Source organism: Cinclus cinclus, chromosome 3 (genome assembly GCF_963662255.1).
Source record: "Cinclus cinclus chromosome 3, bCinCin1.1, whole genome shotgun sequence".
Lineage (NCBI taxonomy): Eukaryota > Metazoa > Chordata > Aves > Passeriformes > Cinclidae > Cinclus > Cinclus cinclus.
In genome coordinates, this window is record NC_085048.1 from 48383997 (window position 1) to 48407935 (window position 23939).

A 23939-nucleotide genomic window follows, 5' to 3' on the forward strand; every position below is an offset into this window, starting at 1 on the left:
GCTGCAGCTGGACCCAGGAGGTGCCGGCTCTCAGCACAGACGGTAGCAGCGGGCTGCCAGCCCCGCAGCAAACCCCGCACCGCCCGGCTGCAGCTTCCCAGCCTCTGTCCTTTCCACTTCCAAGAGCTGCCAGGGAGAATGAACCTCATCTTCTATCCACTTATGGAAACATGTGGTTGCCATGGGGGGAATAGGAGAGAGGAGAATCTCTTAGTAGCATAATCGGATTCAACTGAGGTTCGGCTCGCGCTGAAAACAGCTGGCTGTTTGCCCGGAACAGAGAATGAACTTTACAGGATTTCGAGTGAGCGAGCCCCATCTTCAAAAGCATTCCTCTGGTAAAGCAACATGCTCCACCGGATCTCATCTGAAGACCTGTTAGACGGAGGCTGCTGAGGTACTCAAGAGTAAACCGGCATATTAAACATTTATACTGGCAAAAGGAACAGTTTCTAGAAACAGACATTGCTGACTTGAAACCTAAAAACTAAAAAAAACACCCCTAAAAACAAACAAACAAACAAACAAACAAGCAAACAAACAAACAAACAAAGTCAAATATAATTTTGAGTATCGCATCTATCTGATTTCCCTGGGGGACACTGCATGGCTTTGCAACCACATTTCCCTGATTATCATGAATGCTCATCTCATCTTCACAGCTTTGTGTAAGATCCACACAAACAGAAATATAAAATATAGGGAAAGAATCCTTGACAAAAATAAGTAGAGGGAGACAATAGAATGAAGAAGGTGAGATTTCAAATGTATGTCACTTAAAGGACTCAGCAAAATTATCATGTCATATGTTTCAGAGAGACATGATTAAAAAAGACACATCCTATGAGCTTAATTCAGTTTTTGAAGCGAAAAATTTTTATCTTTAGAGTAAGAAATATTGAACCTTCGTTCATTCAATTTCTCTTTGGAGAGTCTCCCAGTATCTGAAAGAGAGAAACACAACACTTTAACAAGCTTCGCCCAGGCATGAACTTCAAGTGCACTGTCTCTATGAAAAATATATGGAGCTCTGAACTTCTCAGCGACTGCCATGCCTCCCTCAGTCCCTTACGTGCCTCCGGCAGTGTAAGAACAAGGGCGTTGTTCAGAGGAGATTTTTTTCTTTACACTTCTCCCAGTTGGCTGAAGACGACACCGGCTGTGCCGCGTTTCAGAAGACAAGTGTACGGCAACTCCCGGGTGTTCACACAGCACCGGCCAGCGTAGGAAGTACCGCGCCGCCCAGCTATGAGCGTCCTCAACCCAAAGAGACAATTTAACACCCCAAAATAACCCCACCCCAAAAAGACAACTAAAGACCCCAAAGAAAACAGACGCGCATTGAACGCGGCAAAGTCCGGGGCCCCGCCGGCGCGGTTCCCCTCGCCCCCCAGCGCGGAGCTCAGCTGGCGGCCGGCGGAGCTCTCGGGGCGGGCGGGACCCCGCGGGACCGACCCGGGCCGCGCTGCCCGGGGCTCCCTCCCGGCGCTGCGGCCGCCGCGGGCTCCCCCTGGCGGCCCCGGCCGCGCTCGGCCGGCGGCACCGCGGCGCGCAGGGCTCCGAGGGGCTCCCGGGGGCTCCGAGGGCTCCGCGCCGGGCCGGGCCGGGCCGGGCCGTGCCGTGCCGTGCCGTGCCGTGCCGTGCCGTGCCGTGCCGTGCCGTGCCGTGCCGCGGCAGCAGCGGCGCGCCAGCGGAGAGCGGGGCGGTGGCGAGCGGGAACAAAGGGGATCGAGGCGGCGCAGCAGCGACAGCTCCGCCGGGGGGAGGCACCGGCTGGGCGCGGGGGGTGTGGGAGGAGGAGGAGGGTCGCCAAACTGCTGCCACTTCGTCGGCCGTGAGCGGCACTCGCTGGCGGCGGCGGCAGCATCCCGCCCCTCTCTGCATGGCAGCCCAGTGAGGGAGGAGCGGGCGAGGGTCTGGCGCTGCCCGGAAGCCGAGGGAGCCAGCGCCGGCGGCAGCAGCGCCCGCCGCCCTCCCGCCGGGATGCGCCCCGCTCTCCGCTGAGGCGCAGCCCCGCCGCGATGCTCTCCCCCGAGCGCCACCGCCACCACCGCCACCCCCCGACTCCGCAGCCGCCGCCGCCGCCGCACCACCCGCCACAGCCCAGCCATGTCGTGGCCACCATCGAGAACCTGCCGGCGGAGGGCGGCAGTGGCGGCGGCAGGAGCGGCATCTCCGCGCCCTCCTCCAGCGTGCGCCAGAGGATCAGGAAAGTGCTGAACAGGTGAGGGCCAGGGGATGGAGCGGGGCTCTGGCTACACGGCACGGTGCCGCTCGCTCTGGGGCGCGCAGGTCCCGAGGGCCGCCGTCGGAGGGGCCCCGACCCGGCCCGGCCCGGCCCGCTTGGAGGGGTGTGAGCGGCGGGGCACGAAGGCGCCAGCGGAGCGGCTGGCTCGGCTCGGCTCGGCCGTGCTGGGATGGCATGGGCTGTCAGCGCCTTTCCCCACAGAAGCCCCAAGCAGGCAGGGAGCGACGGCGCGGATCCTCCCCCGGCCCATTGTTGCCTCCGAGCGGCGGTGTGAGCCTCCAGCCCGCGCCCTCCCCGCCGATGCCGGTGCCGGTGCCGGTGCCGGTGCCGGTGCCGGTGCCGGTCGCACCTGCCGTGTCCACAGGCACAGCCTCCGCAGCGGGGCCCCCGCGCCTCCCGCCGGCTCCGGCTTTCCTGGCCCGTCACGGACAGGCTCGGGGCGGCGGGAGGAGGGAGCAGACCTCCCCGCTGCCGCAGCCCGGCCGGTGGCGGAGGCGCCGCCTGGGAAGTTGAAGCGCGGGCGGCGGGCGAGAGGGCGGCGGGGAAGGGGAAGGGGAAAGGGGAAAGGGAAAGGGCAGGGGCGGCCCCTGGGGCTCCCGGCCGGGGTCCGCCAGCAGCGGCCGGGCGCGGCCCGATGCTCCGGGGTGCCGGGTGGGGTCGTGTGGGATCTTCGCAGCACGCCGGGGCTGCAGGCGAGAGGCGAGCCGCTCGGTTCGCCCCTGCATGTGGCTCAGAGCGCTCAGTGCAACGGTAGGAAAACTGCGGGGTACTCCGGGTAAATTGTTCACCGAAGGCACAAGAAAACGCTGGAACCATCTTAGTTAATCCTTTACGCTCCCCTCTCTGCCGGTTGTTTCTTTTGCACTGCATTTGATTAGGGCAGAGGGTTTTACTACAAAACAGAGGCCATCCAGTGCCTAACTGGTTGCTCTTCCCCAGAAGGAGCTCCTGTCTGAAAAGCCAGCTGGAGCCATCACTTCTGCCTAATGACTTACGTGCTAAACAGAGCAGTTGCAGCAATGGGATGGTGCATACCAGCCTTGGTCTCATTGTCCCAGCTTTAGTTTCAGATTAATGTAACATGGACGAGCTACTGAACCCAGCTATTCTAAATGGCTGTATTCGGTTTGAAGATGAAGCTTTTGAATATTAAAAAATTACAATTCCTACAAGTGTTACATTGTTAAAAATACGTGAAGCTATTTGCTTTCAGAGCATCCCTATTACAAGCAGTTAATTAACTGTTACCATTCCAGGAGGATTCCCCAAAGCCTCAGTGACAGAGGGAATACTTTTGTTATTTGAGCATGACAAGGGTTGAAAAGAAGTTGAAACAAGTAAGAGCTGCTTCAACTCAGTTACACCTTTTCTTGTCCACATGCATTTTGCAACTCCCTGTACTCTACGATTGACTAAATTCGTCAGTCCGTGTCATCTTAAGCGTCCTGTGCTTGCAAGATCCTGCCCTCCTTCTGCTTGGTCACCTTGATGTGTGTGCTGGTCCTGAAACAAGACACTAGAGAAAATATGTTTTCCTAGGGGCACCAAGGGAAATATGAAGATGTGGTGAAGAGATCAGATACAAAAGCAATAGGCTGTCCTGTGCCAGGGTGGTAATTATGACCTCTGGGGAATCATCAAATTGACCACCTCTTCATAGCTAGGAGGTGTTGGATTAATTCATACAGTTTAAAAAGCTACCATACTTATGCATGTATATGACTGAGCTGTAGATAAAATGTCAAATCAATATTTGTTGTTCTTTATATATGGTTGCATGATTGAAATGAGAATATCTAGGTTGTGGTGGGGGTTTTTGTTTGTTTTGTTTGGTTTTGGTTTTATTTTTGTTTTTTGTCTATTTGTTTTTTTCAGGGGTGAAGGGTAGAAATTTGCTGTGGTGGCCAAAGTTCAAATCTGTTCTGTTTCATAAACTTGAACCTGGAAATGAGATCTCCCATAGCCCAGAAGAGCAGCCGAAGGAACAGGAGTCAGTCACTTTTTCATGATTGTGTTCTTATCTCCTCCTCAAACATGAAATAAGAGTAAAATTTTTCCAAATTTATGTGGTTTATAGAGAAGGAGAAGACACATGACTAATATGTTTTAATTCTTAGCCCCTTCCACATTGTGTAGCAATGGAAATTTTTCAAAAGTTAGATTTCCTTAAGTTTCTTTCAACTTTACATGGCAAATGATGTCTCCATGTAACCTTACAGCTTTCATCAGTATTACTGTTGATACAGTGAAATGAATTCTGACACAATGTTTATATTTTGATTCACTATGGAAACAATAGCCTGCAAATACATGTGGGAGAGAAAGAAATATGCAAGCCATATCCCTAAAGAAGTAGGAGACCCAAACAAACCAAATATTGGCTTTTCCAATTGTTTTTCTCCCATAAGAAAAAGAGGGTAGCACTTTCTCTGTGCTGTCTGTTTGTGTGCACCATTTGCTTGAGACCCATTAGTGGAAGGCTCCTGACAGATTCATTGTGCTTCTGTTTCCTGCTACACAAAGTAGGGGATCTTCAGGCAGACCTCAAATAAAAAGGTTGACAAAAACTAGGGCTGCCAGAAACATGTTTATGGCTGGTGGAATCATAGAATTGTTTGGGTCAGAAGGGACCTCTAAAGGTCATCTAATCCAATCCCTGCTGCCATCAGCAGGAACATCTTCAACTAGATCAGGTTGTTCCGAGTCACATCCAACCTGACCCTCATTGTTTCCACGGATGAGGCACCTACCACATTTCTGGGCAACCTCTTTCAGAGTTTCACCAACCTCATTATAAAAAAATTTCTTCCTTATATCTAATCTTTTCATTTAAAACCCTTGTCCTGTCACAAGAAGCCCTGCTAAGAAGTCTGTACCCAGGGAGGGGACAGATTCTGGTGCAGTCAAGGAGGAAACAAGACATCAGGAGAAAGGACATAGACACTGGCAGAAACTGATCATTGTTTATTTTTCACTTTCTTTGTAGGAGTTTGGTTACCCAGGCACTTGCTGATTCCTGAATTGCCTTCCATGGCAATTCAGGAATTAAAATTAAATTACTAAAACTATTTAAAATTGTTTTGCAAACTATGGAAACTTATTTTACCTTCACCTTTCAACCTCTCCTCTCTGTTAACTCAGTAGATCCCAAGGTAATAGAGTAACACTGGAACAACCCCTGCAGGGTATTTGAGAGAGAACACATTGAAGGCAGAGCTGACTGCCTGTAAAAGTCTATTTTAGTGATCACTGCACTCTGGAAAAGTTGTCCATAACAAGAAAGCACTAAGAAATTAAAACACAAAAGTGAATGGAAAGACTGGAGATGCTCAGTGCAATTATGGGATTTACTGGAATACTTTGTGTATAAATTCTGGGCTGCCAGTAATGGTGAATAGGACATGCTGCAAGAGGATCAAACTTGCTGTTACCCTTGAAGGAGCCGTGGTGCTTAGGTGTGCAGTTTAATGGTGGACCTGCTAGTGCTGGGTTAATGGTTGGACTCCAGGATCTTGGAGGTCTTTTCCAACCTTAAGGGTTCTGTGGTTCTGAGCTGGGAGAGGATGGCTTTGAGCTGCTGTTGCATTAAGGGGAAGTGTTGTGCTGCAGATATTTTCTGGGACCCATGACTCACACTTGTGGTCCATAAATCCCATCTGCAGGGCCCTGCCTGGTACCTTCCTTGTGACATTTGCTGAGCAGGTGTCCCTGACTGACTGTGCCCTGCTATGTTGCAGGGAAGAGGAAGATTAATGATGGCTGCTTGGCTGATTGATTGCTTGCTTCCCCAAACTTCTGTGAAGCCAAAACTGGACTCCACAAACTGTCTGCTTGTAGAGGACCACTTAATAATTAATTGCTCCTCATTGACTCCCACCTCTAGTGGGAAGATAGAAAATAAATTATGAGGTTTGGAATTTTGTGGTTCTCTGTGCTTCCGCCCCAGCACCTATGCAGGTACCTGTTGGTTGGTCCCAGCTCCCTCCACCTAGCTGTGTTCCAGAACAAGAGGCAGCTTGTCTCCCTTTCTTGCACTCCCTGGGTGATCTGTAGGGTAGAGACTTACCTGGCAGATTCTCCTGTGGCCTCTGAAACCTTTTGAACCAATTTACAGATTGATCTCACATTGGGAAGTCTCATTATCAGCTCTTGAGAGGAACTGGACAGACAATAAACATGGCTGGAGCACAGAGGGAGCAGGTTGCAAAGTAATTTCTTTAGGGGAATTCTTGCAAATTGTCTCTAAATGAAAGCCAACAAGTGAGATACCTGCTTATACACGGGCATTATCTCTGTAGTCCTGGGCTGCAGGGCAGGGAGGGAAAATGAAGTTTCTGCAGGCAAAATGAGTTAGTATCTTTAGATACTATGACAAAGTTATTTTAGCTAAGTAAATGAGATTATTCCTGGAAACAAAAAATACCATAGCTGTGTTGGTGAACTCAAGTCTCCAGAGACATGTCTAAGGTATTGCTACTGTATTGCTTTCCTTGACAAGGACTTTTTTATTAAGCTAGATGGCACATGCATTTTTCTGGGTTTACCCACTTCTATCTTTTAGCACTTCCTTAAGGAATACGAGTTATAAAGTCTGGCTGTGCCTTATCTTGCTGTTTCAAGGTTGTCTTCATGGGCTTTTTCTTGCTGGCAGTTGCTGAATGGCACTTTGTATTTATCAGAAGTTTCCTAAAAATCATATCAGAATGTTAGAGACATACTCAACTTGAATCAGAAAATGGAATAAGAGTTATTTCAGTCATTCAGTCCCATCTCATCTTTTAAATAGCTTTGTAGTTATGTTCTCTGCACTAGTAAATTGCAAAAGTTGTCTATGGAGCAGTATGACTTTCTGTGCTTCTTTGCTCACTTATTTACTCTGTCAAATAAATTTCAGCCTTATGCATAAAGCCAGTGCATGGTCTAATTCCTGTCTTAGGAAAAAGATGAAAAAAGTGTTTCTAGCAAGTATAATGCATTAAACTAAGCAGTGATGTATTGAACAAAATTATCTGAAGAAAAGCAATTTAGATTCTTTTTGAAAGAAAGCTCATCTGTTTGGGTTCATTCTCAGTAAAACTTCCAAATTCTTAGTGTGTTACAGGCCCAATTCCTCCCTGATATTGGAGTTGAGGAAGAGTTTGGCCCACTAGCTGACTAACTTTGAACTTGAACTGTGTGTCAAAGCTTCTAACTCTTCAGAGATGGAAGCTGTTTAAATGGAACTGCAAATATCGAAAGCTATAACCCAATGTGTTTTTTTTTTCCCAATAACATGCACCTGCATAATAAATCATACATAGGGATTTTATGTACTAAAAGGAACTTGGAGACGAATAATAATAAAATTGAGATGATGTGTTTCATTGCCCCAAAGCAAAAATGTCTTTCAGTTGACTGATCAGAGAGGCAAACAAACCAAATAATTTATGGCATTTTTCCTTAATGAAAAGCAAGTCAACGATCAAACATATAATTTTTGAATCCAAAAAAAGAGTGAGTATTCATGACCTTCAGTTGCTTTCCTTTCTTCTTCAAAACAAAAGAATTTGCTTCCTTAGGGATTTTTATTCTTAAAAAGTACAAATAGCTCCTCAAAGTTCACCCAGAATAACAGTGACAGTAGAAAAATGAGCCAGAGCTCAATTCAGATAGTCACAGTTCTCCTTTTAGGTAAAAATATTAATACCATTCTGAAGTAAGTCAAAGAAAATGAGATCAGAGCATAGATAAAGCAACTGGGTTGGCTTTCTTGTGCCTGTTAGTATTATTCTTTTTGGTTTAGGAAGTGGGAAGGTCATATCTACCTGTAGGAAAGCATCCTGCCTGAAGATAAAGAAATGAAATTATGAAGAATTGTCCATTCTTTCCTTTTCTCATTAGTTTACTTATGATCATCATTTTGTAAGCAAGCAACTTCTGCAAATTATATGTGTTCCCAATGATTAGGGCTCATAAGGGAAATACCTGTAAAATGGGAGAAAAAGATGCTCTTCCTCTTCTCCAGACAACTTATTTCAGTGAATGCACACTTACTTATTGGCATGCCATACTACACTCAAAATGCTTTGATTTAACAGCGAAGATCAGCTAAAGTACAAAAATCTTCCATGATTTTGATGCACCATGCCCTGGAAATCTGTCCAAGTTTGCTTTCAAAGTATCTGAGTGTCATTTCCTAACAGGTTAAGAAGCCAGGATTGGGAAGCTTTGTCCCTCTTGCCTTGTTTTTTGCTCCTGAGAATTTACACTTCAGGAGATACAAGCCTTGCTGGTCCTTTTCTGATGTAGGAATTGTTTGAAGTGATGTGATATTGTAAATGCCCTGTAATCCAAACCCATCTTTTCCTAGGAGGGGCAATTCGGCAAGGCAGAATATGTGGGTGTCTTCTGTCTACCTATGACATTCAAAATGCCGCTACTTACTGGGTTCCTGTCTGTAAGTGGGAATTTCTGACACTGGCTGTGCTGTGGGCTTTGGGAAAGGCCTTACTGCCTCTTGAACTAGGGGGGTTTCAAAGGAGCAGCACCATAAATGGCTCCATAGAGAAAGCGGGAGGAATGGACAGAGTGGCTCTTATGGGATGGACAGAGCATCTTTAATGTGCTAATGAGGGGAAGGCCAGATGCCAGCAGCGATCAGAAGGGCTCTTTGTGGCTCTGTCTCTTTGGAGATGGCTGGAGTCTCTGTCCTTATCGGGGTTGTTTCTGCAGGCAGAGGGAAACACTGGGGCTATTAGTGAGGTGTTCCCTTCCTTTAAGTCAGCAGATAGCTTTACAGATTAACACTTGAATACTGATTAGGGCTAATTACCAGGGAGGTTTAGGAAAAAGAAGTTGCTAAAGAGGCTTGACATTAAAAATTACAAAAAAATCAGCCCCCAAGCCCAACAACAACGGAAGTCTCATGCTCAAAGGCTTGTGAGCTGAGCTCAAACTCAGCTGAAATCACCTGTTGCAAGAACAGCTGTATGGGGACTCATAAATTGCTATGACTGTAAAGTGTGTAAGTATTGGTGGTTCTGAGATTCATGTTGTGAACTGCCTACTCTACCTGTCTGTGCTTATTTATGTCTGTCATCCATCTAGCTGAGATTTTTACTGAAAACACTTCAAGTTTTGAAGTTTGTCTTTCAGCTTTCTCCGACTTGGTTTTTCTCATGATTTAAGAAAACATTTCTTCAATATGTATTCACTCTCAGTCATTTTTCTCAGAGACACCAAACAATTGAGGTAGCAGGTTTGACTCCCATGCATCACCTTTTCCTCAGTGCAGGAGGGAGTGTCCCCACAGTTTGGCTGTATCTGTACAGCAACACTGTGCCCTACATCTGCAAGGACTGTGCCGGCTTTTTGGGATGTGCCATGGCACATGGGGATGGCCAGATAATTTCCTAGAGGATGTGGGTGACCCGTAATCTCACCAGAAAGTTCTGTCCACAAATGATGCCATGCAAGCTTCACAGTAAAAAGACAGGGACGCTTATTAAGCCATTCTTCTGTTTGTAGCTGATGAAGTAACTTCAGTCCATAATTTCAGATTCCCTTTGGTGTGGTTGTCACCTTTCTTGCACTGCCTGTTCCCCATGTAATATGACAGGTCGCACTCCACCTTCAGATAGGTCTGACCTGTGGCAACCTGTAGGAACTTCGGAGCTGGGTAGCGAATCTTCTCTTTTGCCATAACTTCTTTTTCCTAACAGAAAATGTAGATGAGTCAAAACCTTGTCAAGAAGAATTGGTCTTTCTCGAGACTGCATGTTTAATAAGGTTTCTTATATCCAGATTTTTTTGGTTGGAGAGCAAGTAAGACTTCATGGTAATCTGGTGATGGGAGTGCTTATGTAGGAGACCATGTTTAACTCTGCTTTTCTGCATCCCTGAAGGCTGCTGTGAGCACATGTACTGTGAGGTTCCCTTGGGATGAAGAACCTCAAAAGGTCATGGTTTTGTCTTAATGCAAAGCATGAGAAATTTTGAAAATTAAAAGTTTACAACTAGAAGATGCTTTTTCTATGCCCCAGCTCATCTTCCTAGGCATTTCAGTCTTCAAGGTACTAATTTACAAAAGCATGCTATGCTTGAAACAGATTGCTACATCTCTAATACAGATAAGTAGCTTATGTCCAATAGCAAGACCATAACCCTAGGGTTAATTTCAACCTGTAAGCCAGTATTAGCTGATGATGGAATGAAAACCAAATTTGAAACATTCACAGTGATGGCCATTAATTTACTTAGTCCTCTTTGGTGTTTGTTTGTCAAAGGAGCTGTTGTGTGTGTGTCCAGAAGCTTCACTGCACATAATTCAGCTGCACTAATTTTAAAAGGGTGCTGTCTTCTGTGCCACATTTATTCTCATTAGTTTTCTCATCTGGCAAGTGTTTTTTTGATGAGTGTTGGCTTTTTCTGCTTTCCATTTGGTAGAAATGGAATATGAGTTAAGCGGCATGTAAATCTTTCCCCATCTTTAGAGAAATAGAGAAGAAGCCACTGACATTGTGGAAGGGATATGCCAGAATCTGTTCCTGCTCTGGTACCTCTTAATCAACTCTTCAAAGCAGAAGAGAGCTCCACAGCTCCACTCCTGGATCTCTCCAGGCTAATAACTAAAATTCTGGTCCTTAGCTTTGAGGTGGCTACGTCAGGGCTTTTCAGGGAAAGGGGGAGTTTGAGGGAGCTGGGCTGGGATGAATAAGAGTGGTGGCTGCAAGGTAGAAGTGGGGGGAATTTTCTCTCCTTTTATTTATTTATTTATTTTTTTTTTTAAGAGAAGGGGTAGATGTCTAACTCTTCAAGAGGAGGCCTGAAGTGAGTCACTGAAAGTAGGGGTCAAATGCTCTAAGGAGGGGTAGGGCATAAGGTGTACCCTGTCTGATGCTTTCTGTTTTTTACCAAAATTTCACTCTTTGTCTGCCCAGGTGCCTCTGTGGCTTTCCTAGGGTGCAATATTATTCTGTGTGGATCTTTTGGGTTTTTTTTTTTACCCAATGATGGTGAGACAAATGCTAGAAAATACTTTTTAAAATTAAATTAATTACCTTGTGATTATTTTAAGCCCTGGTATTTTATGGAGTTTAAACAGCCCAGTATTTATGGTGGCTTCTGCAGCCTGATTTGGGCCATTTGCCTTCAGAAATATCATCTTACTTGAAGTTGAGTGCTGTAATGAAACTAAGGGTTTCTTTCCTGTTGCTGCTTTCCTTTTATCTCTCTGCTGCTGCTACTACAGACTTGAAATGCTTTAGAATACGTTTTTTTAAACTCCCTGCTGCTAGTATGTTGAGGTCTGTAGGGATTGTCCTGGGTAGATTGAAAGTGAGAAAGGACAGAAAATAGCAAGTAGGACAGGAAGAGTTGAGCAGGGAGCTGGAAAATATTTTAATGGGTATGAGATTTGATACTTGAAGGAAGTAAAACTTTAATGTTGTAGATATAATTTTCATCAGGCTGGGTATGAGGATTAAGTACCCTTGGACAGAAAAAGTTTCCAAGCTTCATCCCATATAGTGGGGAAAAAGCCATCACCCAAATATGATGAATAATGATCAACTGAAGTGCCTTTTTCTCCAGGTTTGGGACAAATTTGGAAGGGAACTTACAAAGGGATGGTTCCCTGAAGGGCAAAATAGAGCGTTCCTTCCCCAAACTTGTTCAGGAGATAAACCTCCTTTGAGAAAAGTGTAAAAAACTATTTGTCTAACAAGCAAAGTATTCACAAGCATAAAAAATGAATATTAAACAATAAAACCTCTCACTATTCTGAAGAGATGGCAAATTCAGGAAGTCCTTCTGTAGTTCAGAGAGAGTCCTCTCGGGGTGTTTTTGGCTCACTGAGGGTCTCTCAGTCCCTCCTGCACTGGAAAATGCCACATCCTGGCCCCAGTGGGCCACAGGTGTGAGCTCCTGGTGGTTTTTTCTGGGTTTTCAGTCCAGAGCAGGTTTGAAAAGTCCAGGAAAAGAAAAAGCCACAGTCCAGGCAACTTCACTTCCTCAGCTGGCTAAAAAACTAACTAAAAGCAAAGGAGAGCTCTCTCCCACTCCTGTCCGTGCTGCAGACAACACACACTGAGAGAGAGCTGAAGCTCTTACCTCTGTGTTTCTGAAAACAGCCACAAAAAAAATCCACCACTTTTCCTGCTCTCCCCCTTCGCTCTTGGATCTAGTTGTAAAGGCACCAAACTTATTTCTGGGGTAAACAGCTGAATGGGGGGTACAATTCAGCATCATAAAGTCACCCCAGGACACTCCTTTTGCTGCATAACCTACCAGACATGCACAGGTAACTTCCAGTCAGATTTTGATACCTGACCTCAGCTGTCAGGTGCCTGATGTGCTTAGCTGGGACACTTTGTAGAAAAAGGACTGTCAGCACTTGCAGAAGTGCTGTCCATCTTGCCCCAGAGCAGACAGCATCTGTATGTAGCCCTGGAGACCTTGCTCCATTGCTGCCTCCTCACACTTTTCTGACAAAGCTGCTTTGCTTTTTGTTGGTTCTCACCAGCATTTTTTGACAGTATAGTTAAGGGTTCTCTTTTTGGGTCAATTCTGTGGTGGGGGAATAATATCTTCAGAGACATTCAGTAGATTCCAGAACATTTGGAGGATTTAATCTAGAATCACAGGGGCAAGGTGGTGTGATGGTTATCATGCATGTATGAAGGCACCTCTTACTGGCACTGAAAATTCCAAGTTTTTTCTCAGTTAAACATAATGGTGCCAGCAGAACAACTGTGCAGTAGCAGAATTGCACTCAAGGACTAAGGCAGAGTGGTCAAGGTAAGATGCAGTGCCATGATGGTGGTTGAAGGGCAGGTATGAAAGAGTTTCATTGGATTTATATTAACCAAGCAAAATCTCTGGGATTCAGAGTTGCTCTTGCTCTAGAGAGTTTACTTGAGTTTAAGGCACCAAGTAATTCCCTAGTAATTCACTTGAAAAATTCTGTCTGTGACAGTGTGTAAGCATGTGACATTTTTTAGTTAACTGAAATCAACTTCCCATTATAAATAAATAAATTATAACACATTCTAACTTGTAGAAGAATTTCTGTTAAATTTGATGTCTGAAATTGTCCATACATATTGATTTGGTATGCATTACTGTGTTAATGGAACTTATTATTACTCAGCTAGATTAATTTATCAGATTTATTCCTACATTACAACCTATAGATGTATTGAGACATGAGCCCACAGAATCAATACCAATTTCTTTTCTCATTTATGAATGTTCTTACTAACATTCAAAACACTGTTACACCCAAGAGTATTTAGCTGCCATTTATCATGAACCATTACACTCCAACAATTTTGTCTTTTTTTTCTTTGTCCTTTAATGATTATTTTTTCCATTTATGTGGGCACTTGCTTGAACAAAATGCCATGCATCAAGCTTCAAATGAGTCATGATCATTTGGTCTGCCAGTAACTTAGGTGTGCAAAATTAGGGCTCTGAGACCAGACCTAATCTTTGAGATGCATTTTGGCTGCTGTTCTGTGCGGCAGGCCCAAAGTGGGACAGGGCACAAAGGTATAAATGTAACTTATCTGAAGTTGCCTGCCAAATGTGGTGTATTTGCATGCTTTTCTTTGAGCAGCGGCCATGCGTGCATTTATCTTTCAGAAGCAGCAGTGTTTGGCCGAGGAGCAGTTGCAAAGAGCAGCTGAAATGGGCAACTGATGTAGAACTCGTTCCCTTTTTTCCAGAGCCTGAGCTGTTGAAAGCTCATGGTGGGAAGTAAAAGAAGTGGGATCCAGAAGAAATACAGGGTAAGAAAGCTGTTTGATCACCTCTGCCTCTGCTGCAATTCAAGACTGCACTGATGGCAGGGAGAGACAAGTCTTCAGAGAGTCCTAACACTGGCATTTCTATTCCCATCACAGCTCTAGTGGTGCTTGGGGATAATGTCCTTCCTTCCTCTGGATGGACCAGAAATGGTCTGCAACTCTCAGGAAGAGAATTGCAGAGACTGTCTCAGCCCAGCCTTTAAATGCAATTCTAAGCAGCTCACCAGACATTTTTGTGGAGAAATCTCCAGCAGCTGCATACGCCCAGAGATAATGTTTCATCCAGTGGTCTGTAAAGTGAAACTGTGAAACTCACTCTTCTCCAGACAGTCTTTCTTTCTTATTCTCCAGTAAAAACTGCTGTATTCACTGAGTGTACTGACCAATTTTTGGCTTATATGTAACTGTTGCTGATGTAGTTGCTGCTTGTGCACCACTGCAGTTACTGGGCACTAAAAGCTCAAGCTGATAAACAAAATACAGCATGCACAAAAGGATCAGCCGGGTCATAAAGGGAAACTGAAGGGAAAAAAATCACCCCCAAAAATGTCATATATAGGTATGATGCAGAAGCAGGCATCAGGGTTAAAAAAGTGGTAAGTTGCCCCATGAATACTGTATGCCTGACCCAGCTGTGGGGTTTGGGACCAAAGCCAGAGCAGGGTAATTTGTGTCCTCCTGACTGCACAAGACTAAAAGTTACAGGACAGCTGGTGGACAAAATGCAGCTTTACCAAAGTGTGCAGTGCAGGACAGAGAGGGGTAGGCTTTGCCCGTTTCGTTTTCAGGAGAAGCTGTATTGCAGCAGCAGATGATGGGAAATACTGTGTTTTAAAAGACTTGGAGAGAAGTTACATACAGTAGTTTTTGATTTACAGTCCAGAATTAGACAACAATTGTTTGGGGTTTTTTTTGACCCTGGGTGAATCTCTCAACCTCACTGGGTCTGGTTCAGCACCTGTAAAATAGGGACAATTAAACTTAACTACCTGGAAGAGTTATTGATTGGTTAACGCTTGTAAAATGCTACACAGTGCTATAAAACAGAGCATAGTACTCAGAAGCATCTGGTTTGCAGTTACTATAGTGCTTCTCTGAAACTTTATGGGCAAACTTTGCCAAGAAACAAAATTACTAATGTGTGCAGTACATATAGGCATTGAGAGATGAGGGACTGACAGCTTTTCAAAAATATCTAACTTTCCTGAGGTACCTTCTCCCAAGAAACAAGAAGTTTCTCAAGAGCACCTGAAGTGACCTGGGGCTGACAGCAGTGTCAAGTGAATTTGGGGCTGCAGAATTAGGCTCTGGCAGGTGGCAGAAGAGCTCCTTGCTCCACCCCTATCTTCTTCTTCTTGACCCTGTCCCCAGCTTCTTACCCCTTTGTTTTGCTGGTGGAACTGTTGGCAAAGTACCATTGAAAAACAGGTTGGTGGTTTGATTCAGATGGGAAAAAAAGTGGGAAAGTGTTTCTTTCAGAGGGGAAAAGTGGGAAAAAGTTTCTGTTGTTGTTGGTTTGTGTTTCCAGATGGATCTTATCTCCAGGGTAGTTTATCACATGGCTACACAGGCATGGACTATGAGGCTGGTACACGGGTGAGGTCAAGTGGAGTCTGGGGCAGCTGAAATTCTCCTAACACTGGAGATGTTTCCACAAGCCATGTTACTGTCTTAGTTTGAAAGACAGGTGTTTGCTAAGAAAAGCAGAAGCCTGCTTTTGAACTGAAAAATGTGATCCTTTTTTCCTACAAATTATTATGATTTTGAAATTAAGGGAGTTTTCAGGCAAAGATATGGGGGTAGGAATAACAGTTCTTTACTAGAATGTCTAACAAGACAAACAAGAACATCAACAGCTATGAAATTACCCACAAACAGAACAGTAACTCAGTCCCAGTGTTTTTTGGCTGCAGGCACCTTTTCCCTGAGCTGCAGTTCCCGGTGCTGGGGGCGGGCGGGTCCCGCAGAGCCGCAGGAGGGCTGGGGGTGGTGGCAGCGCTGTCCCAGGGGGAGAGAGAGATGGAGAGAGAGCTCTCCGCTCACGGTGTGGGTCCCAATGCTCAGCAGAGTGCTGGATGGTGGTAGTTCACAGTGAGAAGGCAGCAGGGCAGGGTCTGACAGCAGAGAGGATGGCTCCCAATGCTGGGATGGCAGTGATGGGTCAGAGGCAGCGATCGTCCTTCTCGTCCCAACTCCACGGGGGAAATAGGCCAAGCCAGAGCCTTCAGTCTGCTCTTCTGGATGTTTGGATATCGAGGTGTTTCCCTCTTCTCTCCCCTCCCCCTTGCCACCAGGGCCCAGTCAACAGGTATCTTAGCATGACAATGGGGAAAATTCCACAGAGGGAAAAGGGAAAGAACCAACCCCCAACAGTTACCCAGACACAAAAAGGTGCTGCCATCACAGAGCTTAGAAGGTGTGTTAGTGAGCTAACCCTTTTTCCTGCCTTCAAAGACAAATTACACTGATTTCATTAGAGATGTGTATGGCAGCAGAGAGCAGTCATTTGACGAAGACCTGATCCTGGCTGAAGCTCAACATGTCGCATGTGAAACTGTTAACAAAAGAGAAGGAGCTAAGAATATACTAGAGTCAAGCTTGTAATAATTTCTGAGATTTGCATCTTAACTATTATTTGAGATACTTACAATGTGAATATGTGCAGTATATGAATAACACACATGCATAGACATATTGATTTAGTTTAATAGGAGACCATTAAAAAAAAAAAAAGCACTGATGGAGAGAAGAAACCATCTCCAAATCCATCACTCCTTCACTGATGCCTAGAAATTATTAAGGGAGGGTCACAAGTTACCTCATGAAAATTCATCTTCTCAGTCATTTTACAGAATTAGGTGAAGTAAACATGAGCAAAGGCTGAGAAATGGGTTTGTTCTTAACAGAGCATCATGAACTGGCAAAAGGAGATTGCACTTTTTTCTCTTCCCTGCTCCTGCTCAAATTACTCCTTCTGTTTTGCTAAGCCAGGTCTAGTTTCTATCACAGGCAGATTGCTAAAATCACAGATCATTAACCCAGCTGAAAGAGGTTGCTGTTGTAGCTGGGTTTTTAGCTAACTTTTGATTAAACTAGTGCCTGGACTGATAATGAAAGGAAGGAGGCTGTGAGGAGGGAGCAGAGAGGAGCAAGGGCAGAGGAGGTGAGGAAAACAGGGATGGGAGGTAAAAGAAACTGGAAAGAAGGAAGGGAAAGTATGTCTTTCTGTGTCTCAAGTTTTTTATTTGGCTTATCTGTGTTGTAACACCACGTCTGAACTAACTACTTGTTGCCAAAATCTTCAGCTTGCTCCTACCTTCTTGTTACAAACCTTAGCGCTGATGTTCCTGAGAAAATGAACATGTGAGACCCTTTGGCTATTGACAGCTGGTAAACAATCAGCTGTAGCCAATTTTTCCTTCAGGTAGGGGGGAAGTTGTGTGAGTATAGCAGAGAGGAAAAAGAAGGTTGTCAGATACCAAGTAGTGTGATTCTGAATGGGGCTGGTGAAAAAATGTCTGCTGTTAGAGGTGATGGTGGAGGTGTGATGCAGCTCTAAATTGACATGTTAAATTTATTTATTTATTTTTAGGTGAGTCTGAGTTCAGTGAAGATAGGCATGTGAAAAACCTTAGTGCAAGTATACTCTGGGTTTCCCTGTTGCTGGAAAATGGAAGGGGAGCCTTATCCATGGAACAGTTTGGTTTTTTTTTTTCACAGTAGATAAGAGAGAAGGCACATGTTCAGCAGGTCTAAAATCATTACATCTGGTGTAAGCAGTGCTCCTGTGTGCTTTGTGACTCACTTCTGCCTCTCTGCCAAGGTGTGCAGTAACTTCTTCACTGCAGCTGACTAGAAAAATAGCCCAGTCAGTGGTGGTCAAAATCGTGGCCACTGAACTAGTTTGTTTCCCTTTCCATGATGGCAGGTGATGTATTATAGCTTTCTCCTATAGTAAAGTGTGAATAGCTGTTTTTATTTGGCTGATGTGATCTTGGAGGCTTATTGCCATTCCCTGACCTCTTTCTTCCTGGAGCCAACAGCCATGCACAAGTTTTCCCAAAACCAATTGCCTCTGATCTGCATAACTTCATATAATCCCATATAATCCCATAACTTCAGTTACCAAAATAATTCCTTAAGAGCAAAATATACAGCAATTTGGCCACCTTGGGAATGGTCACAAGATTGTACTGAATAGATAGTTTTCTGGAAGCATTTCTATTGTTAGTCCTGCTTCCCAAATTGATCCTGTATCCTCCTAGCTGTTGTATTTTCACTTGCAGTACTGTTGTATAAAGGTGCTGCATGGTTCCAATGTTATCAGTTCACAACAATTTCTCTCCTGCAGCAAGCAAATCTTTTGTATTTAGAGCACCAAAAGCATGGGTAAGGAGTAAAAGGGACTGATCATCTTCAGACTGGGAAGGTGTCTATTAGTAGGAGTACAGGTTCTGTTGATTTTTAAAGAAAACAAAATAACAATACATCACCCTTCTCACCCCCAGGAAAAAAAAAAAAAAAGACCAAACTCCAAAAAAGCAAAACTACACAAAGAAATACCACCAAACCCAGCAACTTTTCTACAGGGCATAATACAGTGATTTGCATTTTGGTACCAAAATGACTGGGTAGGAAACTAGAGAAGAAGCTTTCAGGTAAATTCTGCCATTATTTGAATCCCATTTGTTGGGAGTGGAGAAATGCAACATGACAAAAACCTCTGTCTTATTTTGCCTGTGTTCAAGTATGCTTCTGTGGCATAAAAATAAGTTATCATGGAGGGGAGGACCTGCTGCTTTTGGTGTCTCCTGATAACCATGGCTCTGCTCTGATCTTGTCGAGGCAGGGATGCCAATGAACCACATTATCTGTTTTTATAAACTCAGTGATGTCCTGAAAGAGGGAAACAAGATGAAAGACTTATGGTATGAGTAAAGAAAATACATCATCAATGCAGAAAAAAGCAGTATGTCAGTTCTTAAGATGAATTCTTAGCTAGACCCCAAAGTATGTGATAATCCCCGGTTTTGTTTCCTTTGCCTGTCCGTCTCTCTCCTTTCCTCCTCCTGCCCCGACGTGCAGCCTCCCTCCGCAGCCACTGCAGCACCATGGTTTCAATATTTCCTGAGAAGGAAGGAGGGGGGGGGGCAAGGGGAGAGTCCCCCATGCCTGGTTAAGAGGGTCTATTATAGAGGATTAACTGTGCCCAAACAATGAACCCCTCGAGGAGCCGGTTACCCTTTTGAGATGCGTGTGTGGGTAAGAGGGCACACTGCCGTCCCTGTATCCCAGCCTAAGTGCGTGTGGTTCCCCTGCCCTGGTTGCTATGACAATTAATCGTGTCTTTTAAGGGCTGGTGCCGACTACAGATCCCTGTAAATTGCCTGAAAGACTAGTTAAAGCTGCTCCTTAGGCACCTTTATTTACTTTTGCCCCAAAGAAATGGGATGGAGAGGTTTTCTGCTTCCTGCCCGTGGAAAAAAAAAAAAAAGCCAGAGTAACTTAGTATAGATTTTAGACTGGCTTTCACTTTCCTGAGCACGGTGAGACATGGAATTTTTCTGAAGAACAACTGTAAAATAGACAGGGATGTGGTGCCTTCCAGCTCTGTGCACGTAGTCTTCATGTGGCCATTGTGCATGCCTGGGAAGTGTAAGAAATATAGTCTTCATGAGGTGTACATGGACTGTTTTGTGTTTCTTTGTTTTTATTGGGAGGTTTGTACAAGACCATAATGTGTATGTCTTTGGCTTTTCTTTGTACCTTAAAAAAGAACAGCAGGGAATTACTGTGGTGTCTCAGCCTACAGCAAGACTCTGCTCTGTATTTGCCCGTTTGCCGAGGTAATGGGAGAGAAATAGATGTTTCCTATGTCATTAGTCCAGAAACCTGAACAGCAGTGAATGCAGATATTCTTAGAAGTCTTCCTGTATGTTAAAGCCCTGTTCATTGGAAAGGCTGTCCTAACTCCCTCAGTACATTATTAGAATGGTAGATATATCCAGAAGTTTGAGAAGATTTTTTTCTTCCTTGAAGGCACTTAAGTCTCTGTTACCTTTAATATTGCTTCTCAGGGAAGGAAAAAACACAAAAAACCAAACCCCATGAAGGGAAACAAGTTTAAAGGGATAAGTTATCAAATCCACAATATTCTCTCTTAACCTTAAACAAAAGGAGAGGTGCGATTCAGCACAGTCTCTCTTTTTTTGATAAATGTCACCTTGATACAAACACATTTTTATACAGAACATGTGTCTGAGGAAACTTACAATTACTTTTTCTGAAGACAGTGGGCAAGATGTTGGTGTTGTTTGGTATGTCACATCAGAGTCAAATGTGCTAAAATAGATCAGGTAACTTTGATTATCAGAAATATTAATAGCTGTGTGCACTCAGTGCATGCTATGTACCCTAGTTTTGGGTGACTAATTTAGTCCCAGAGACTGGTTACAGAGACATGAATGTACCATCTGCAGGACCACAGGTATATAATATTGGTTTGCTTTTCATTTGTAATTTCAGTGCTTGAGGAGTATCAGGTGCTGCTGTTGATAATTAAGCCGTGGCTGAAGAAATAGTGTGTTCCATGTTGTATAAGGTGAACATGTATGATCTTTCAGAATTGGTCAAGCTGGAGCAGCTCCAGGGGAAGCAATCAAAATGGACCCAACCCCCAATCTACGGCTCTGCAGCCATTATGTCTTTCCCTTATCAAAAGGTTTTAAACTGGAAGTGTGCAGGATTGCTGCTCAAGGCCTGCAGGCTAAGGTCTTGTTTATATTTATTATTTATCCTCCAGCATCAGCTTTCCTGTGTGGAAGAACAAGAACCAGTTAAATAGCAGTACACTCCCTTCCTTCCTTTTTGTGGTGTGGAAAACCCTTTTTCCAGTCTACATTCTTCCTGGTCAGCAGAGGACTGTGAAAGGCCCTAAGACAGTATGTTTTTGAGGTAGTACCTGTTCAACTTACTAATAGCCCTGGAGGTACTACTCAGAGAAGAAAATAACATCCTCTGGCTTTGCCTTGCCACTGACAGTCAGAGCCCCCTCTTGGCATCTGGAATTGGCTTGCAGGGAATGTGAGATAGAGCAGGTTTCAGTTTGTGTGCTTGTACAAGCCATGCTTGTAGTGGCTCTGCATCATGATGGCTGTGATCCAGGCAAAGACCTGAACTTGTGTATGCCCACACCCATGCTGCTGCCAGTACTATCAAACATAGCCTCTTGCTCCGTTTTTTCCATGGAACTCTGTTCAAGCCAGTATCTTTTAATTTCTTTTTCCAATACAATGTGTTTGTTTGGGTTTTCTCCCCTTTAATACAGTGTAATAGTACAATGGGGTTCTTGCTTCAGGCAGCCCTGTGTATGTGAGCAACGCTTGCCTTGAATACATCAGTGTGATTACACAGGCCCTGGTGTTGTGCAGTGCATCCTATTCAGCCATCACTGTGTATCCTCACAGAAGTCCTGAAACTTCTTTCCCTCCTCCTGCATCCACTGCTGTGCCAGGACTCCCCTTTGTGGAAGTGGTGGGCCAGGTTCTCAGGGCTTTTCTGGGGTTACATTCCTCCATGTCCCAGTGCGACTGTGCCAGGAGGCTGATGGAGGCTGGGAAGAGATAGCCTGCTGTGATGGCAGGAAGCAGAGAGTGCTCTCCAGCTGCAGGACCTTGAAACCAGCAGAATGATAGATAACAGCTTCTTTACCTCTGCTGGCAATGCAAGAAGAAACTTGCTCTTGTTTGATACCCTCTGAGTTCTCACTACTAAAACCCCTGAGTTCTCCCCACTTTAGGGCCACCAGACATCTGGCAGGAGCCACTGTGGTGCATGGTGGGATCTGCTGCTGTCACTTGTGTCGCTGCTGCCAGCCATGGCCCTGCCCCATTCCCAGAGGGTGGCTTTAGCACAGAGCCCTGCAGCATTGTGCCAGCTCCATCTGGCCTGGAAAACAATTTTATTTTATCTTTGTCCTTTTAGTTCTTTGAGTTTTGTGAAGCATTAGTTAGTTGTCCCTTTTCCTCTGCTCCCTGTGTGGCTGCTGTTCCCTTCACCCAGAGCTTCCCCTTCTTTCTTCTCCCCAGCCTGGCTGCCTCTTTTTCTCACCCTTCTCACAGAGGAAGATATTCTTAGGCAAGGGTCAGATGCTCAGGACTCTAGGGGAAAGTACTTCAGGGTTCTGAGACTGAAATAGCACAGTCACCTTTGGTGCCTGCTGGGAGGAGTCACTAGCCTGTGTCCTCTCCCCAACTTCTTTGAGCTGTCATGGAGTTGTTTGGCCCTACTTAAATGTGTAGGCTTGAAGGGGCTCTGAAAAGCAGAAGTGAGCTGTGTCTGTTTTCCCATGGCTTTAATCTGTTTAGAATGTCTTATAAAGGCAATGTTTCTAAATAAAAATAAAAGCAAACTTACACTAAGATTTGGTTTTTTGCAATTGAAATGGTTTGATGTGGGAACCATTGGATTGCAAATGATGTCTTTGTGACAGCAGCCTCACTTGTCATCACGTGCAGCGCCTTGCGCTCCTGTTCTGGCTTCATCTGCTCAGGGCTATAGATCTTCCAGCTGCAGAGAAAATCAGGTGAGGCACAGCATCTCCTCTTGTGGAAGAGCAGTTTTAACATAACAAGGATATACATAAAATCGGCTATTTGTAGCTGAAAAGATTAATGTTGTAATGGGATAATTACAACGCAGTGGTATGAACAAAGGAAAAAAGCTTCTTTAGTTTTAGCCCATGTTCTGATATGAAGTCCATGCCTTTTGAGCAAGGCATTTTCTATGTTTGCTTCTGGTTTTCCCCCTTGGATGCAAACACTAGCCCTCTATCAGGAGACTTGGACTATTTAATGAAAAAACAGGAAAGATATTTATAGATGCTTCTAATTTGTATTGTAAATACTGGCAGGCAAGGAGAGTGAGAGGCTAGAAAGGCCATGGCACAGATATGGAAGACTTTCTTCCTTCTCTCACTGCAAGCTCAGAAAAACATAAAAGGGCAATGTAAATGGGATGCTGTTGAATTATGTATAATATTGGCATCAAGTTCTCTATGTTTAATTTTGGTAATGCTTTCTTTCTTGCCAACAGAATAGTCTCTGTAAATAAGCTGCCTCCTTGTTTGCTTGCATGGCCTGATTATATACAATTATCCCTTGACTGCTATGACTTTTCAAATTAGTAGTGAGCTCAGCTGGGTAGGTATTCTAGGATTTAATCTGAAATATTCATTGCTTTAACTGACCACATGAACACTCATGGGTCAACCTCAAAACTGGGAAAAGCCATTCTGCTGACAGCTTCACTACCTTCCTTCAGTTTTCTTACCACTTTCCACAATAAGAATGACCTCCCTGGTTTTAAATAGAAGGTACCCTCTCAGTAGAGGTAAAATTGAGAGTATTCTATAAACATAGTACTTCTAGAGCTTTTACATTTTTAAAGTTGCCCTGGTAACTGTAAAACAAACCTGGGCAAAAGGTTTTTGTCCAGCCTCAGATCCAGATGTGTCTGCAAGAACACTTTTTTTGCCTGCTTTGCAGCACATCCACGTCCTCCTTAACTTGTGGAAACCTCTGTTCTGTGCCTCAGCTCTGCATCTCTGAGGCATCGTTATCTTTACTGCTTCAGAGATGGAACACAATTTTCTCCCTTGTCAGAGGGAAATAGCCATCTACAAATGCAGTGGTCTGGCTGTGATATGATAGACTAATGTGTATTCATAAACCCAGATAAACTAGATTGAGATCCAGATGTCAGGTTACAAAAATTTTCTGCAGACTGTTGTTTGAACAAAGAGAAAAGAGTTGGCAAATTCATGTTAACTGCAGTTAATGAACCTGAAATTTCAGTTCAAAATATTTGAAAAAGGTTGTCTTTAACATATGGAAAATAAAGATCAG

General features: G+C 44.6%; 1 protein-coding gene across 1 annotated transcript in view; it reads left to right on the top strand.

Annotated features, from left to right (window-relative positions):
• The first annotated feature begins 2021 nt into the window (after positions 1-2021).
• SLC35F1 (solute carrier family 35 member F1) overlaps positions 2022-23939 on the top strand; it is a 221646-nt gene continuing 199728 nt past the window's right edge. Inside the window, exon 1 of the mRNA XM_062488755.1 lies at positions 2022-2224. Within this exon, the coding sequence (XP_062344739.1) occupies positions 2022-2224 (203 nt within the window). The remainder of the gene's footprint in view (positions 2225-23939) is intronic.